This window comes from Podarcis melisellensis, assembly GCF_964234715.1.
Source record: "Podarcis melisellensis genome assembly, chromosome: 13".
Taxonomy (NCBI): domain Eukaryota; kingdom Metazoa; phylum Chordata; class Lepidosauria; order Squamata; family Lacertidae; genus Podarcis; species Podarcis melisellensis.
The window spans coordinates 3998310-4017112 of record NC_138545.1 but is presented as its reverse complement, the minus strand read 5'-3'; the positions used below and the strand labels follow the sequence as shown (position 1 = coordinate 4017112).

Genomic DNA, 18803 nt, shown 5'->3' with positions numbered 1-18803 from the left:
CCACACGCTGGAGGGGGCCGGCGCCGTTGGCGATACAGGAAATATGGAATTATTTGTTTTCACCAAAGCCAAGAATAAGTAGGTGAAAACCAGAAGCGGACTAATGCGGCAGTTTATGGGGTACCACCGATTCTCCCCTCTCTCCCAAGTTCCCAACAATATCTCTCTTCTGGGGGCTTCTTTTAAAAATCAAGGATGTCTGCATTTCAGAACAGGAAAATGAGTTGGTTTGGTGTCTCAGGTGGGAAATTGAAACGAGACACATCTGCCCTGCAGCGCACATTTTGAATAACATCATGATTGCTATTATTCCTTACATAATCATTACAGTGGTACCTCGGATTACATACGCTTCAGGTTACAGACTCCGCTAACGCAGAAATAGTGCTTTAGGTTAAGAACTTTGCTTCAGGATGACAACAGAAATCGTGCTCCGGCAGCAGTGGGAGGCCCCACTAGCTAAAGTGGTAACTCAGGTTAAGGACAGTTTCAGGTTAAGAACGGACCTCCGGAACGAATTAAGTACTTAACCTGAGGTACCACTGTACCGTATTTTCCGCTCTATAAGACGCACCTGACCGTAAGACGCACCTAGTTTTTAGAGGAGGAAAACAAGAAAAATAATATTGTGAATCAAATGTTGTTGAAGAGGCTTTGCAAAAGTTCTGGCTTCAGCGATAGCTGTGCAGCCTGCATTCGCTCTATAAGACACACACACATTTCCCCTTTTAGGAGGGAAAAAGTGTGTCTTATACAGCGAAAAATACGGTATATGTAAGGTAAAAGTAAAGGGACCCCTGACCATTAAGGTCCAGTCGTGGACGACTCTGGGGTTGCGGCGCTCATCTCGCTTTATTGGCCGAGGGAGCCGGCATACAGCTTCTGGGTCATGTGGCCAGCATGACTAAGCCGCTTCTGGCGAACCAGAGCAGCGCACGGAAACGCCGTTTACCTTCCCGCCGGAGCGGTACCTATTTATCTACTTGCACTTTGAGGTACTTTCGAACTGCTAGGTGGGCAGGAGCAGGGACTGAGCAATGGGAGCTCACCCTGTCGCAGGGATTCGAACCGCCGACCTTCTGATCGGCAAGTCCTAGGCTCTGCGGTTTAACCCACAGCGCCACCCGCGTCCCTCAAGCATTATATGTACATCCACTGAATTCAAGATGTTTTGTTATGTCCTTTACGCTTTGTTGGAAGCTGCCCAGAGTGGCTGTGGGTAACCGAGTCAGATGGGTGGGGTACATTATTATTATTATTATTATTATTATTATTATTATTATTATTACCTCCAATACACATGTGTCTCAAGGCAATCTGCAAAATGCAATGAGAACTGTTCGAAAAGCAATCCTGAAAATAACATCCGATAAGTTTCGAGGCGTGTGGACTAGGCTAAGCTGGCAAATCTAGTCCCTCAAATATAGTGAGAATTTAAGAACATAAAGGAAAGGGCTTCCTCCCTAGGCGTGGAGTTCCATAGATTAACTATGTGTTGCATTAAAAAGTGCTTTCTTTTCTGTGTCCTCAATCTCCCAATATTCAGCACCACTGGAGTTCTAGTGTTATGAGAGGAAAACTTTTCTCTATCCATTTCCACACACCCCATCGCATAATTTTATAATTTTCTGTAGGGAAAATTTATAATTTTATAATTTTCTCTTAAGATAAAAAGTCCATGGCGCTTGAAGTCCTTTCTCCCAGGGGTACCGCTCCATCCCCTCAATCATTTTGGTTCTCCCATCCCTGAACCTTTCCCAACTTCGCATTATCGTTTCTTGTCTTTTTCTTTTTTTATTCAAAATTATAACAAGACATATTATCCAAAAACATATCATCCTTGTTTTTCCCCCATTTTTCCTCCCACACAACCCCCCCGCCTTCTCTCAGTTCCAGTCTTTGGTTTCTCTGAGAATGCTGTTTTCTGCATGTTACACAGTTGTATAAGATCCTCAAACTATTTAGCTGATTCTTATCAATAAAAAGTTTGTGCATGTTTATTCCAAACCTGCCAAGGAGTCCAGTTCGCTTTGTTGCATCTTCAGATACTTTGTAAAGGGTTCCCATTCATCTTTAAAGTCACAGTTATCCTTGTCCCGTTACTTATGTGTCAGTTTTGCCAGTTCTGCATAGTCCATCATTTTTTCTTGCCATGATTCTTTAGTTGGGGTTTCTTCAGTCTTCCATCCTTGCGCTACCAGAACTCTCGCGACCGTTGTCACATACATGAAGATGTTTTTCAGCTTTTTGGGCAGGTCTTTCCCTACAATCCCCAACAAAAATGCCTCGGGTTTTTAAACAAATGTTAAATGGAACATTTCCTTCAATTCGTTGTATATCATTTCCCAAAATTTTTTAATTACCTTACAGTCCCACCACATATGATAAAATGTCCCCTCCTTTTCCTTACACTTCCAACATATATTTGAACTAGTTTTGTATATTTTCCCTAACTGCTCTGGTGTCGTGTACCATCTGTACATCATCTTCATGTAATTCTCGCATTATCGTTTCCGAGGCTGAGGCAACCAGACAGAGGTCTCTCGTTCTGGTCTAACTAGTCCCGAGAAGAAGAAAAAGGCAGATATTCTGGCTCCATTTTTCTCTCGGTTTGAAGGTGACCTCTCACCTGAGAGAAAGGTGAGGAGGAAGTTGTAAAAAAACACTGCAACCTGAGAAGTATCTGTCTCTAAATAACAGAGACATGGAGGGAGAAATCATCATAAAGATACAGTGGTACCTCGGGTTAAGTACTTAATTCGATCGGGAGGTCCGTTCTTAACCTGAAACTGTTCTTAACCTGAAGCACCACTTTAGCTAATGGGGCCTCCCGCTGCTGCCGGAGCACGATTTCTGTTCTCATCCTGAAGCAAAGTTCTTAGCCCGAGGTAATATTTCTGGGTTAGGGGAGTCTGTAACCTGAAGCGTATGTAACCTGAAGCATATGTAACCCGAGGTACCGCTGTACAGTATCTTGGTTCTCAAACTTAATCCGTTCCGGAAGTCCGTTCCAAAACCAAAGCGTTCCAAAACCAAGGTGCGCTTTCCCATAGAAAGTAATGCAAAACGGATCAATCCGCTCCAGACTTTTAAAAACAACCCCAAAACAGAACTTTAACATGAATTAAACTGAATAATTAAACTTATGAATAGTCCATAAAACTATTCTAATGGATCCATAAAACATGGGTCCATAAAACGAAAGCAATAGTCCATGTACTGTACTATAAAATAAATAAGACAGTATCGTAGATGATAAAAATAAAAATTAATTTGTTTTTCTTACCTGCACTGATGATAGTCCTTGTTTGGACGGGGGGCTTTTATCCATTTCTGCAGTCACACAATCAATCCATCAGTAGCTGAACTGGGTTCCACACAGTCAGAAAAAACTAATAGAAAAAACCTCAAAAACAAAAACGCAAAATAAAGAGCAAAAACAAAAGCGCCAAACTTAATCCGTTCCAGAAGTCCGTTTGACTTCCAAATGTCTGAAAACCAAGGCGCGGCTTCTAATTGGTGCAGACGCCCCGGAAACAATAGCCCACAGCCGCCTCGGACGTTCGACTTCCAAAAATGTTCGAAAACCAGAACGCTTACTTCCAGGTTTGTGGCGTTTGGGAACCAAGGTAGCACTGTATAGGGATAACCTGGGACTCTGGAGGTTTCTTAATTCCATCTCTGTGAGCCATCTTCTGAGCACAAAGTTTGCAACATGGGTGGTGGGTCCTTTTGGGAATAATAATAATAATAATAATAATAATAATAATAATAATAATAATAATAAATTTAATGGCAACCATTGGGCTAGAGTTCTCTGAGGATTACCAAAGGAGGGGGTCAGACCGAGTCCAAACCAAAGGCCAGGGCATGCTTCTGGGCATGCGCAAAGTGTGTTTTCCCTCAAATGTGGGGTTTTGCTTATGCTCACGTGCGCGACATCAGGACGTCAAAATATCACACGCATAAGTAAATAAATGTTTATCTATACCCCTCCCTTGCCGGCAGGGCAGAGCGCCTAACACCAAATACGAATTATAATAAAACCTAATAGAAAAACCACCACCACCACCAAACAGTTAATTAAAATATGGCTTAAAATACAGCTTAAAATGCAGCCTCATTTTAGTAAAGGTAAAGGGACCCCTGACCATTAGGTCCAGTCGTGGCCGACTCTGGGGTTGCAGCGTTCATCTCGCTTTACTGGCCGAGGGAGCCGGCCTACAGCTTCCGGGTCATGTGGCCAGCATGACTAAGCCGCTTCTGGCGAACCAGAGCAGCGCACGGAAATGCCGTTTACCTTCCCGCCGGAGTGGTACCTATTTATCTACTAGCACTTTGACATGCTTTCGAACTGCTAGGTGGGCAGGAGCAGGGACCGAGCAACGGGAGCTCACCCCATCGTGGGGATTCGAACCGCCGACCTTCTGATCGGCAAGTCCTAGGCTCTGTGGTTTAACCCACAGCACCAGTAGTAGTCCAGAAATCAAGACCATAAAGGGAGCAAACATCAGATATTCACCCGAGCCAGCTATCTATGCTGGTCCTACATGTCTCAGCAAAAAAGCCAAGGGAGAATTTATATACCAAATCCCATATAAGGGGTCGTCAGAGTGAATCTAAGCTGAAAGCCAGGTGGAACAGCCCTGTCTTGCAGGCCCTGTGGAAAGATGTCAAGTCCCGCAGGGCCCTGGTCTCTTGGGACAGAGCATTCCACCAAGTCGGAGCCAGTACTGAAAAGGCCCTGTCCCTAGTTGAGACCAATCTAACCACCTTGCGCCTTGGGACCTCCAAAATGTTGTCATTTGTGGACCTCTCCGCGGGGCATACCAGGAGAGGCGGTCCCGTAGGTACGTGGGTCCTAGGAATCCAGCTGCAAGCTGAGAAAAGGGATCCATCGCTCATGCTCTCTTTTTTCTCCTTGTTTTCTCCCAGGAAGGAGAGGAAGATTCGGGGAGCAGGATAACCCTCACCTTAATCTTGTCCGTCTTCACGGCTGTGTTGGGGTCCCTGCAGTTTGGATACAACATCGGAGTCATCAATGCACCGCAAGAGGTTTGTTGGGGGGGTGTTCCCCTGGAAGGAGAGAGGGTCAGACCCCCAAAGAGCAAGTTGGGGAAGGCTGAAAGAATGGAAGATAATTCTGTTTTTTTAAGTATATTATTGGGTATGAAAGGACAGGAAATTACAGAGTGAATCAAGACTGGGTTGTTATTATTAATTTCTCATACACACACACACACACACACACATGTATACACACACACACACACATTTTTATTAATTTTTTTAACATATCAGTTCCAACAGTCATACAACATGACTTCTCATCTTATACAATATTTTGGACTTCCGTCACTCCTCTGATGATTTTCCGTTCTTTATCACTTATTCCGCATGTCTTACTTTCTGTATTACCTATAATTACCCTTAACTAATAATTCTCTTCATGGTCTATATTTCAAATAATCCACCTTACAAAACTTCTTTCAGTCCTACTAGCGTAATCTGTAATCACAGTTACTTTTCAAATAGTTCATATATTTACTCCTGTCTTCTAAGAATCTCTGATCCCGCTGGTTTCGAATCCTTCCTGTTAATTTATCTAATTCTGCGCACTATTATTAATTTCTAGGCACTGTACAAATATATTTTGTAAAATCAAAGCAGCCCCACCCATTTTGTGTTACAGCGGAACCTCAGTTTTTTAACGTCTCGGCAGCCAAACGATTTGGAAGCCAAACGCTGAAAATCCGGAACTAATTGCTCCGGTTTTTGAATGATATTCAGAAGCCGAACGTGCGACACGGCTTCCAGACTTCCGTTTTCAATTTTCGGACAATTCGGAAGTTGAACAGTCTTCCGGAATGGATTACGTTTGAAAACCGAGACTCCACTGTATAAGAATTTGCATTAAACATTCTTCCAAATGTTTTTTTAGCTACCTGCTTTTTACCAACAATTTTAATTTGTAATTTTTGTAAGCAACTTAGGTTGTTGGGGGTTTTTTGTACAATCGAGCGGTATATGGATTTTCTTAAATGAAAAAATGAAATGATTTTTCGTAAATGAAATGACAAAACAATTCGGAACAGAAGGCAATGCCTCCTACAGAGTTAGACCAGTAGTCTGCCAAACCCAGTATTGTCCACACCAGCCCCTCTCAACCAGGTATTGTTGGACTACAACTCCCATCATCCACTGCTAGCTAGGGATGATGGGAGTTGTAGTCCAGCAACACCTAGGGAAAGGCGGTGTTCCCAACCCTAAATCCCAAGGATCTAAACCCGAGATGTTCTGCATGGCAAACAGCCGCTCTGTCCACGAACTATTATAGTAATCTAAAGAATTCACTGCGGATTATTGATACGATTTGGTTTGCTCTGATAAACTTAATAAATAGAAAACCAGGCCCTGCCTCCGTACTCGCAATTTAAGATACACAATAGAAAAGAGTTAAAGGTTGAGAGCAGAGAACCAGCAGTGTTGGCCGCCTGTGTGTGGTTGTGCACTAGTAGCTCCTGCAACACAAATCAGGGTATTTTAAACACACTTTAATAAATAAATTGTGAAACTATTATTATTATTATAATTTATATACAGTACTGGCAAAGCGAACACGTTTAATTAGAGGAAAAACCATCACTGACATTTGCAAAGGACTGGAAATTTCTCTCTTTTTGCATGAAAGAGAAAACAAACTTGTAATATTGGGGTGCGAAGATCGAAAAAATACTGGTTTATAGAGGATAGAATGGTTGAAGGAATGAAGATTCAGGACAGAGAGCTGGAAGTCATTTTCCTCTTCTATCTTTCTGTAGTTGTTTTCCCTTCCTTTCCCTTTTCTCTCCCTTTCTCTTTAGGAACCTCCTTTTCTTGTTTTCCCCCATCTCCCTGACTTTGTTCTTTCTTTGGACTTAAGTAGCTATCTTACCTTAGTATATTATAGAATGATGCTCTGTAATGGGTCGGTGTTTTTGTATATGAATGATAAAGAAATAACTTATTATTAATTTAACTTATTTATTATTAATAATAATAACTTACAGTATTTTTCGCTCTATAAGACGCACCAGACCACAAGACGCATCTCGTTTTTGGAGGAGGAAAACAAGGAAAAAAATATTCTGAATCTCAGAAGCCAGAATAGCAAGAGGGATCGCTGCGCAGTGAAAGCAGCAATCCCTCTTGCTGTTCCGGCTTCTGGGATAGCTGCGCAGCCTGCATTCGCTCCATAAGACGCACACACATTTCCCCTTACTTTTTAGGAGGGAAAAAGTGAGTCTTATGGAGCAAAAAATACAGTATTTATTCATTCATAGATATACAAGAACGCTATAAGTTAATAAGTTAAATATTATTTATTTAACTTATTTGTTATTAATAATAGTAAGTTATTTATCATTCATAGATATACAAAAATGACGACCCATTATAGAGTAATAATAATAATAGTAGAGAAGTAAGCTTCTATTCTGCCCTCCACCCGAAGACCGCAGATCGGTTTGCGATATAAGAGGGGTTTTTCCCAACTGACCCTCTTTCCTTCCTGCTTTGCTCAGATAATCGAACAGAACTACAATGCTACCTGGCTACACCGAAATGGGGAGCATATCGACCCCAACACCCTCAAAACGCTCTGGTCCCTGTCGGTCGCCATTTTTTCCATCGGCGGAATGATCTCTGCCTTCATGGTGGGCATTGTCTCAGAATGGCTCGGCAGGTAAGCCCGCTCCGTGTGAAGCTGCAACAAAGTACCGTATTTTTCGCTCCATAAGATGCACTTTTTTCTTCCTAAAAAGTAAGGGGAAATGTCTGTGCGTCTTTTGGAGCGAATGTGTGGGTCCCTGGAGCCGAATTGCCCAGGGGCGAAAAGCAGATCATGCTTCTTCTTTTTTTTGGAAAGAGGGAAGTGGGTGTTGAAACAAAGCTGCTGATCGGGGAGAGAGATAAGGGACGCTGGAGATAAAGGAGGCTGCCTGGGAGCGGGGAGGTAAAGACAGCAAACTTGCAAAGGGGGGAAACAGGAAGACCAAAGCAATAAGGAGAGAAATTAGAAGGAAAGGAGGAGCAAAAAAACTGCTCCAGATAAGGAAAAGACACTAAGGCAAACAAGAAGGAAGGGAGTGTTGAAAGGAAGCAGCTGATCGGGAAGGGAGATAGGGGACGCTAGCAATAAAGGAGGCTGCCTGGGAGGGGGGAGGTAAAAGCCCATGGATCCTCCGGATTTTTACATTGGGTCACCCCAAATTCACCATCAGATCACATAGCATGTCCATGGCTACAGCATGCACCAAAAGAATAACACACCCACTGTTGCCTGGGGCCGCAATGGTGCAAAAATGTGGTTACAAAGCACGGATCCATATGGATCCTCAGGATTTTGCATTGGGTCACCCCAAATTCACCATCAGATCACATGTCTGTGGCCACAGCATGAACCACAAAAATCATACATCCATTGTTTCGTTCAGAATACTTCTTGTTTTTCTCCTCTAAAAACTAGGTGCGTCTTATGGTCAGGTGTGTCTTATGGGGTGAAAAATACGGTGTCTGTAGAAGGTTCCTCTGAACATGTGCAGAACGCCCATCCCTGGGCAAACTACAACCAGGGTGGATTTGATTTAAATCAAATTAATAATAATAATAATAATAATAATAATAATAATAATAATAAACTTTAATTTATACCCTGCCCTTCCCGGTTCAGAAAACCAGGCTCAGGGCAGCTAACAACAAATTTAATTGATGCAACAAAAAACCAGCTTAAAATACAGTATAAAACGTGAATAACGGTAAATTCAGAATTCAAAAATCAGTTTAGGGGGAAAATCCATCCAATAAACATTAGATGATCACCAGGGCTGGCTGGCTGAATTGGTCCTATTTGGGCCAGCGAGGAGACCAGGGGAGAATTAGCTGTGGGATCCCATAAAAAGGGGAAGAAAAGATCAGGCTAAGTTCAAATTGAAAGGCAGGCGGAATAGCTGTTTTTAAATCACAATTTAAATCACTAGTCAGTAAGACTTGATTTAAATCACTAATTGGCAAGACTTAGTTTAAATCTTTTTTTTTTTTTACAGAAAGACTCATTCTTGCAGGTATAATCTAAATTTTTACCAACCAGGTTTCATTTTTGGAATAATAAATTTTCAGAGTAGTTTTTACAGTTGTATCAAAAATTGCTGATGTGGTTATATACTATTAGAAATGCATTGACAGATAATGATGAAATTGTTGTGAGGTTTAATAAGTGAACTGTTTATATTTTTCTGCTGTACATTATTGGAAGGAGAAAAATAATCATTCCCTTAATAACAATTTAAACAATTTGTTTAACTAAAATAACATTATAGCATATGTATCCGTGTTTGTTAACCGATGTGGTTAAACCATTTTTTTTTTAAAAAGCAACAACTTAGACTGAGTTTTAGCAAACTTGAAAAACTTAAAACAAATCCTTATTTCCTGATGAATAGCCTTTGGACTATAATGTAACGTAAATAGAAATCTTTAGAAAGTTTTTTCCTCCAAAAACTTTTTATTTTAAAAAATCCAATTTAAATTTTAAAAAATCAGATTTCTTTTTTTTTTTTTAATTGGCTTTTGTCCACCCTGACTACAACAAACCACTCCAAATTGATCGAGGATTGGGTAAATTGCCAATATTGGGCAGTGTTTGTGAGCATGTAATAACCGTATTAGGGGACATGACTGGCGCTGTGGGTTAAACCACAGAGCCTAGGGCTTCCTGATCAGAAGGTCGGCAGTTCGAATCCCCGCAATGACGGGGTGAGCTCCCGTTGCTCGGTCCCTGCTCCTGCCAACCTAGCAGTTTGAAAGCACGTCAAAGTGCAAGTAGATAAATAGGTACCACTCTGGCGGGAAGGTAAACAGCGTTTCCGTGCGCTGCTCTGGTTCGCCAGAAGCGGCTTAGTCATGCTGGCCACATGACCCGGAAGCTGTACGCCGGCTCCCTCGGCCAGTAAAGCGAGATGAGCGCCGCAACCCCAGAGTCGGCCACGACTGGACCTAATGGTCAGGGGTCCCTTTACCTTTACCTTTAATAACCGTATGACTGGCAGTAATTCAAGAGGTGAAGCTTTGTCACTGCTTGCGGTACCCGTTGAATTGCTGTCTGCTATAGAGCAACACAGGAGCCAGCCCAGAAATAAGAATGTAGTCTTAATAGTTATTTGCAAGGTCACCTTACCCATAAAAGCATGCTTGTCCACTTTGATCTGCAGAAATGGCACTCTTATAACTGCCACTTAATATTTGTCTGTTCTTGGAAGAAATCAGGTATTTTAGTGGAGCAGCGCTTAGACTTTGGAACTCCCTGCCTCTTGATGACAGGCAAACACATTTGCTGTACCCTTCCTGGCACCTGCTTAAAACCTTTTCGCTTAGGTAAACCTTTCCAGAAATATGTACCATATTTTTTGCTCCATAAGACTCACTTTTTCCCTCCTAAAAAGTAAGGGGGAATGTGTGTGCGTCTTATGGAGCGAATGCAGGCTGCGCAGCTATCCCAGAAGCCAGAACAGCAAGAGGGATTGCTGCTTTCACTGCGCAGCGATCCCTCTTGCTGTTCTGGCTTCTGAGATTCAGAATATTTTGTTTCTTGTTTTCCTCCTCCAAAAACTAGGTACATTTTGTGGTCTGGTGCATCTTATAGAGCGAAAAATACGGTACACTGATGTGTTTTGATCTCTCTTTTGTCTGCTGTTGATCCTTTTAATCTTGTAAGTGTTTTAAAGTGTTTTTAAATCCCTGTGGAACGCCATAAACAACCATCTGACTTTTAGAAGACATCTGAAGGCAGCCCTGTTTAGGGAAGCTTTTAATGTTTAACAGACTACGGTATTTTAATAGTTTGTTGGAAGCCGCCCAGAGTGGCTGGGGAAACTCAGCCAGATGGGCGGGGTATAAATAATTTATTATTATTATTATTATTATTATTATTATTATTATTATTATTATTATTATTATTATTAGGCACTGATAGCCCTCTCCACTGCCGTGAATTTGCCCAGTCCTCACCATCATCTTAATTAATCATTTTAATATTTCTTGGAAACCTGCTTCAATGTTTTAGGACAATCCAGCAGTATTTAAATTTTGCCAGAAAGTAACCAGCAAATAGCTCAGAAGTCTTCTTGGAAAATGTGATTTATATACCGCTGGGCGGTCCGAAAACCTCTAAGCGATTGACAACAAATACGAAAACTCTATTTCTTTATTTTATTGATAGTCTTAATACTTCCCGTAACCTGCTTCGAGGTTTCACGACAGCCAAGCAGCCCGTAAATCTCGTTAGTCAAGACATAAATAGGAATTATTATCAGAAAACGGCATTTGTACTCCGATTGGCCTCTATAAATATGAAAGTTAGAAATAAAAGCGGTGGAAACCGTTTAAACGATAAATTAAAACCCACAGCAGGCTGAAGAGAGATTTAAACAGATCAGTGTTGACATGTCCAGATTGGCTTGCCGGCACAAAAAATGCTTCCAGCGAGCGGTTAAGACCTGTATAAACTTAACTTTGATTTTACGCTCCTGCAGGTTGTGCCCTCAGAGGCAATTTGCAAGCTGCAATTTGGAGCTGGGATTTTAATCCCTCGTTTTTTCCAGCGAACGCGTAATCGTTTCTTCTTCTACAGCCTAGCTTGCTGTGCGTGGGCCGGATCCAGCCCATCACGCTGTGGCAAAAAGACTTGCCAGCCTTCGCTCTTTATCTCCCGATCTGAACGTTAGGGAGGGATGTCTAAAGGGCAAGATTATCTCCCGGCACTGATAATCCGGAGATAAAATATTGTTTGGACGGCTCTTTAGAGATCCTCTCTAGACACGGCCTGAGGATCGGGGGGGCAGATAAAAGAAAACCCTTCTTCACATTGCAGAATTAACCTGTGGAACTACCCACCACAGCAGGCAGCGATGGCCAACAACTTCTTGTTGTTGTTGTTGTTGTTTAGTCGTTTAGTCATGTCTGCCTCTTTGTGACCCCCTGGACCAGAGCACGCCAAGCCCTCCTGTCTTCCACTGCCTCCCGCAGTTTGGTCAAACTCATGCTAGTAGCTTCCAGAACACGTCCCACCATCTCGTCCTCCGTCGTCCCCTTCTCCTTGTGCCCTCCATCTTTCCCAACATCAGGGTCTTTTCCAAGGTGTCTTCTCTTCTCATGAGGTGGCCAAAGTCTTGGAGCCTCAGCTTCAGGATCTGTCCTTCCAGTGAGCACTCAGGGCTGATTTCCTTCAGAATGGAGAGGTTGGATCTTCTTGCAGTCCATGGGACTCTCAAGAGTCTCCTCCAGCACCAGAATTCAAAAGCATCAATTCTTCGGCAATCAGCCTTCTTGATGGTCCAGCTCTCACTTCCATACATCACTGCTGGGAAAACCAGAGCTTTAACTATACGGACCTTTGTTGGCAAGGTGATGTCTCTGCTTTTTAAGATGCTGTCTAGGCCTGTCATTGCCCTCCTCCCAAGAAGCAGGCGTCTTTTAATTTCATGACTGCTGTCACCATCTGCAGTGACCATGGAGCCCAAGGAAGTAAAATCTCTCACTGCCTCCATTTCTTCCCCTTCTATTTGCCAGGAGGTGATGGGCCCAGTGCCCATGATCTTCGATTTTTGATATTGAGCTTCAGACCATATTTTGCTCTCTCCTCTTTCACCCTCATTAAAAGGTTCTTTAATTCCTCCTCCACCCGCCACCAACTTGGGTGGCTTTAAAAGAGGATTGGGCCAATTCATGGAAGAGGAGAGGGCTCCCGAGGTCTGCTAGGCAATATGGCTATGCTCCAACTCAATGATGTAACGTTGGAAAATGTTGATCGCTTCTCCTACCTGGGCAGTTATCTTTCCACAAGGCCAATATTGTTGCCAAAATCCAGCATCGCCTGAGCTCTACGAGTGCAATTTTCTCCCAATTGAAGTGCAGAGTGTTTGAGGACCGGGTCATTCGCAGGGAAACCAAAATGCTTGTTTACAAAGCTATTGCACTGCCAATTTTACAGTGTGCTTGTGAAATAGGGTCCATTTATAAACACCATCTCCAACTCCTCGAAAGATTCCATCAACGGCGTCTCTGAAAATTTTTACACAACACTTGGGAAGACAGGCGAACTAATGCCAGTGTACTGGAAGAAGCGAAGATCACCAGCGTTGAAGCGATGATTCTTCAACATCCACTTCGTTGGACTGGTCATGTTGTACAGATGCCTGATTGTCGTCTTCCAAAGCAACTACTCTATTCCGAACTTAAAAATGAAAAGCGTCATGCTGGTGGTCAACAAAAGAGGTTGAAAGACTCTCTCAAGGCAAATATTTAAAAATGGAGTATAAACACCGACAACTGGGAAGCGCTGGCCTGCGAGCGCTCCAATTGGAGAACAGCCTTTACCAAAGGTGTCATGGGCTTTGAGGACACTCGAACTCAGGACGCAAGGGAGAAACGTGCTAAGAGGAAGGCACGCTTGGCAAATCCACACCGTGATCAACTCCCGCCCGGAAACCAATGTCCCCACTGTGGAAAGATGTGTGGATCCATAATTGGCCTCCACAACGGACTCATTGTTAAAACCGTGTTTATGGAAGACAATCTTACTCGGCTATGAGGGATTGCCAAAGAAGCTTTGCCTCCACAAGATGCCTCTGACAGTGGCGACAGAACATGGCCATTGTGGCCTCTGTAAATTTGCCCAATTCTCTTTTAAAGGCACCCAGGTTGGTAGCCATTTCTGCCTCCTGTGGCAAGGAGTTCCGCAGGTTAACGCCGCGCTCTGTGAAGAAAGACTTTCTTTTATCTGAATCTTCCACAGCTTTGTTGAATGTCCTTAAGTTCTGGTGCTTTGAGAGGAGGAGGACAACTTTACCTGCTCTCTCTACGCCACGCATAGTTTTATAAATGTCTAATGTTTCCGCCTCTTCCTCGCCTTTCCTCTAAACTAAAAAAATAATAATTCTTCAGTGCTGCAACCTTTCTTCACAGCAGAGTCCCTTGACCAATCTCGAAGGGGATTTGAGTCGTAAGTCAGTGTAGTGGTTAGTGTGTCAGGCTAGGCTCTGCGGGACCAGGGTTCGAATCCTGACTCAGCCACGAAATTTCACTGGGTGACCTTGAGATTCAGTCCCTGCCTCTCAGCCTAATAATCTACCTCGCCAGGTTGTCGCGAGATGAGGTGTGGGGGATATGATTGCAATAAATAAATGAATGAAACCGTATTCAATTCTTCGAAATGAAACTAGCCGAACAACAACAGACGCTTTCGTTTCCTCTGTGGTTTTTAGGAAGAGGGCGATGATTGTGAACAATGGCTTGGCTTTCCTCGGCGGCGGTTTCATGGGTCTGGCCAAACTCGGCAAGTCCTACGAGATGATGATTATCGGACGGTTCCTGATTGGGGCTTTCTCAGGTAAGGAAGCGGGTTGGGATAGATGACCTTTGGAGGGTCCCGTCTAACAATTCTATGAAAGGACACACAGGTTTTGAACAAGTGATGCTAGTGGGAACAGAGAAGAAAACCTGGATATATTTTTGTCGGTGGGGCCAGGCAAAAATGTTTCTCTCTAACCTGTCCTTTGGCTGGTTATTCGTTTAAATGTGTTTGTGGAAGGGGATTTATTGGTTTGCTTTTGTCACATTACATATTTTGCGTTCCCACCTTGTGTTTTTATGCGGCCAATCACCCTGCCACCTTCAGATCTTCTAACATCTCGGGTCTCGATTAAAATTGCTGCACTGGGTTATACAGAAAGACTCATTCTTGCTGGTCCAGTCTCAATATTTACAACCAGATTAGGGTTTCGTTTTTGGAATAATAAATTTTCAGAGTAGTTTTTACAGTTATATCAAAAATCACTGGTTTGGTTATACTATTAGAAATAGATAGGCAGATCATGATGAAATTATTGTGAGGTATAATAAGTGAACTGTTTATATTTCAACAACTTTTCTGCTGTACTTTATTGGAAGGAGAAAAATAACAATTTCCTTAATAACAATCTAAACAATTTGTTTAACTAAAACAATAGCATTATAGCATATGTATCCACATTTGTTAACTGCTGTGGTTAAACAATTTCTTAAATAAAAAACTTAGATTGAGTTTTAGGACACATGAAAAACTTTAAACAAATCCTTCTTTCCTGATGAATAGCCTTTGGACGATAATGTAACTTAAACAGAAAACTATCTTTGGAAAGATTTTTCCTCCGAAAGCATTTAATTTTAAAAATCCGATTTAAATTTAAAAAATCTGATTTAAAGAAAAAAATCCGATTTCTGTAAATTTTAAAAAATCCGATTTCTTTAGTTTGTTTTTTTTAATCATTGATTTTTATCCACCCTGGACTGGAGCATCATTCATTTCATGGTAGACCCACCCCTGGGAGAAATTAGCCTACAAACGTCTACTATTAATTTAGTTGCTCCGCCCCCTTTTGACTCTGGCTCCGCCCACCATGGCCATGTGGTTCCCTGAGACTAGAAAAAGCTTCACCAAAGCGACTGCTGGTTTGTTCCCTGTGTGACTCAGCCGGAAATCATCATCTGCGGCTGGACGTAACGTGACAAACTCCCAGACGCAGAGAGGGAACATTTGAGTAACGGCCGCAGCAGACGAGAATCTTGGATGAACCTTTGGACTGAAGAGTCATCGCTCCCGTCAGCAAGGCTGGGTGCGTGCCCAGGGACACGGTGCCAAGGCAGAACTGCGCCTTGCGAAGAATAAGAGGGGGCCCTTCCTTTCCCACCCTGTTTTGCGGCTTCCTGGAGTCATCTGTGGAAGGAAGCCAGTCTCATTTAGCAAGGGGGAGAAAAGGCATTCTCTGTTTGCCTGGACTGTCTGCCCAGAGTGGCGCATGCTCTGGTTATCTCCCGCTTGGACTACTGCCATGCGCTCTACGTGGGGCTACCTTTGAAGGTGACCCAGAAACTGCAACTAATCCAGAACGCGGCAGCTAGACTGGGGACTGGGAGCGGCCGCTGAGACCACATAACACTGGTCTGGAGAGACCCACACTGGCTCCCAGGACATTTCTGAGCACAATTCAAAGTGTTGGTGCTGATCTTTAAAGCCCTAAACTGCCTTGGTCCTGTATACAGTGGGCGCTCAGGTTGTGAACGTGATCCATGCGGGATCCACGTTCACAACCCGCAGCAGCACGTCTGGACATGCGCAGGTTGTGATTCGGCGCTTCTGCACATGCGCAAAGCTCGATTTAGCGCTTGTGCGCATGCGCGACCGCCAAAACCCGGAAGTAACCCCGTTCAGTACTTCCAGGTTTTGGCGCATCCATATCCCAAACACGCACAACTTGAAGTGTCTGTAAACCGAGGCATGACTATAATCCAGAATGCGGCAGCCAGACTGGGGACTGGGAGCGGCTGCCGAGACCACATACCACCGTTCCAGAAAGACCTACATTGTTTCCCAGGACGTTTCCGAGCACAATTCAAAGTGTTGGTGCTGACCTTGAAAGCCCTAAACAGCCTCAAACCTGAAGGAGCGTCTCCACCCCCATCGTTCTGCCCGGACACTGAGGTCCAGCTCCGAGGGCCTTCTGGCGGTTCCCTCCCTACGAGAAGTGAGGTTACAGGGAACCAGGCAGAGGGCCTTCTCGGTGGTGGCTCCCTCCCTGTTGAATGCCCTCCCACCAGATGTCCAGGAAATAAGCATCTGACTTTTAGAAGACATCTGAAGGCAGCCCTCTTTAGGGAAGTTTTGAATGTTTGATGCATTACTGTATTTTAATATTTTGCTGGAAGCCGCCCAGAATGGCTGGGAAACCCAGCCAGATGGGCGGGGAATAAATAAATTATTATTAGTATTCCAGTTCTCTGATTCTTCTGATGACAGCTCCTGTTTTGTCACATTCTTCTGGCTGTTTCCCAGACTGATCCTATGTTTTCTTCCGTGCAAGGATTTGCTTCGGGTCTGGTGCCAATGTACGTGGGCGAAATCTCCCCTACCAACCTTCGCGGGGCGCTGGGCACACTGAATCAGCTGGCCATCGTCATTGGCATCCTCATTGCCCAGGTAAAGAACAATTCCCCCCTCTCTCCCTCACACACACAGGTAGCGTAGAATCCTAGGACTGTCAAGCGGGAAGGGACCTCAGGTCATCTAGCCCAACCCCAACAGTGCGTAAACCACCATTGGCCAGATTCTAGGAAAATGAGAGGGCTCTGCTAATGAATCATAGAATCATAGAGTTGGAAGAGACCACAAGGGCCATGGAGTCCAACCCCCTGCCAAGCAGGAAACACCATCAGAGTACTCCTGACATATGGTTGTCAAGCCTCTGCTTAAAGACCTCCAAAGAAGGAGACTCCACCACACTCCTTGGCAGCAAATTCCACTGTCAAACAGCTCTTACTGTCAGGAAGTTCTTCCTAATGTTTAGGTGGAATCTTCTTTCTTGTAGTTTGGATCCATTGCTCCGTGTCCGCTTCTCTGGAGCAGCAGAAAACAACCTTTCTCCCTCCCTCCTCTATGTGACATCCTTTTATTATTTGAACATGGCTATCATATCGCCCCTTAACCTCCTCTTCTCCAGGCTAAACATGCCCAGCTCCCTTAGCCGTTCCTCATAAGGCATCGTTTCCAGGCCTTTGACCATTTTGGTTGCCCTCCTCTGGACACGTTCCAGTTTGTCAGTGTCCTTCTTGAACTGTGGTGCCCAGAACTGGACACAGTACTCCAGGTGAGGTCTGACCAGAGCAGAATACAGTGACACTATTACTTCCCTTGATCTAGATGCTATACTCCTATTGATGCAGCCCAGAATTGCATAATGAGATTAATGCATTCCAGACTTTGGAAAACAACCCCTAAAACAGGAGTTTAACATGAATTTTGCTACCTAACGAGACCATTGATCCATAAAATGAAAGCAAAAAAGCAATGTACTGCAGTCACACAGTCAGTCGGTAGCTGAACTGGGTTCCACACAGTCACAAGAACAACAACCACAAAAAAGCCACAAAAACAAATATGCAAAATAACAGACAGACCTCAGCGCAACACTCAAAACGGAAGTGTGGCACTCAAAGCAGAGCTTGTTCGGCTTCTGAAAAAAGTTCGCAAACCGGAACACTTACTTCCTGGTTTGCAGTGTTTGGGTTCCAAGTTGTTTGAGTACCAAGGCGTTTGAGAACCAAAGTACCACTGTAATCTCTTTGTTGAGTTTTCTGATGCAGTGACAGACTATACAGGGTTTTAATAATAATATTTATTTATTTATTTATACCCCACCCTCCCCAGCCAGAGCCAGGCTCGGGGTAGCTAACACCAATAAAATCACAGTAAAAACATAATATGGGAAAAAGAGAAGGGAAAAATAAACAAACAAACAAAACCAATTTAAAATACAGCTGAAAATGCAATTTAAAATGCAGGCTCATTTTAAAGTAGCTGATTAATCAAGACCATAAGGGGAGGGAAACATAAGGGTCAGACCGAGTGCAAACCAAAGGCCAGGCGGAAACAGCTCCGTCTTGCAGGCCCTGTGGAAAGATGTCAAGTCCCGCAGGGCCCTAGTCTCTTGGGACAGAGCATTCCACCAAGTCGGGGCCACTACTGAAAAGGCCCTGGACCTAGTTGAGACCAATCTAACCAACTTGCAACTTAGGACCTCCAAGTTGTTGTCATTTGTGGACCTCTCCACGGGGCATACCAGGAGAGGCGGTCCCGTAGGTACGTGGGTCCTAGGCCAGTGATGGGGCAGACCCCAATATGAGAGTCAAGGGACTGCATGACCACTGTCCGTTTCTTCGAACCCACGTTGGATGAC

General features: G+C 43.7%; 1 protein-coding gene across 1 annotated transcript in view; it reads left to right on the top strand.

Moving 5' to 3' along the window:
• Positions 1-18803, top strand: part of SLC2A4 (solute carrier family 2 member 4) — a 52595-nt gene that overhangs the window by 19624 nt on the left and 14168 nt on the right. The window contains exons 2-5 of the mRNA XM_081886868.1: positions 4936-5055; positions 7563-7723; positions 14298-14422; positions 16932-17047. Coding sequence (XP_081742994.1) covers positions 4936-5055; positions 7563-7723; positions 14298-14422; positions 16932-17047 — 522 coding nt within the window. The remainder of the gene's footprint in view (positions 1-4935; positions 5056-7562; positions 7724-14297; positions 14423-16931; positions 17048-18803) is intronic.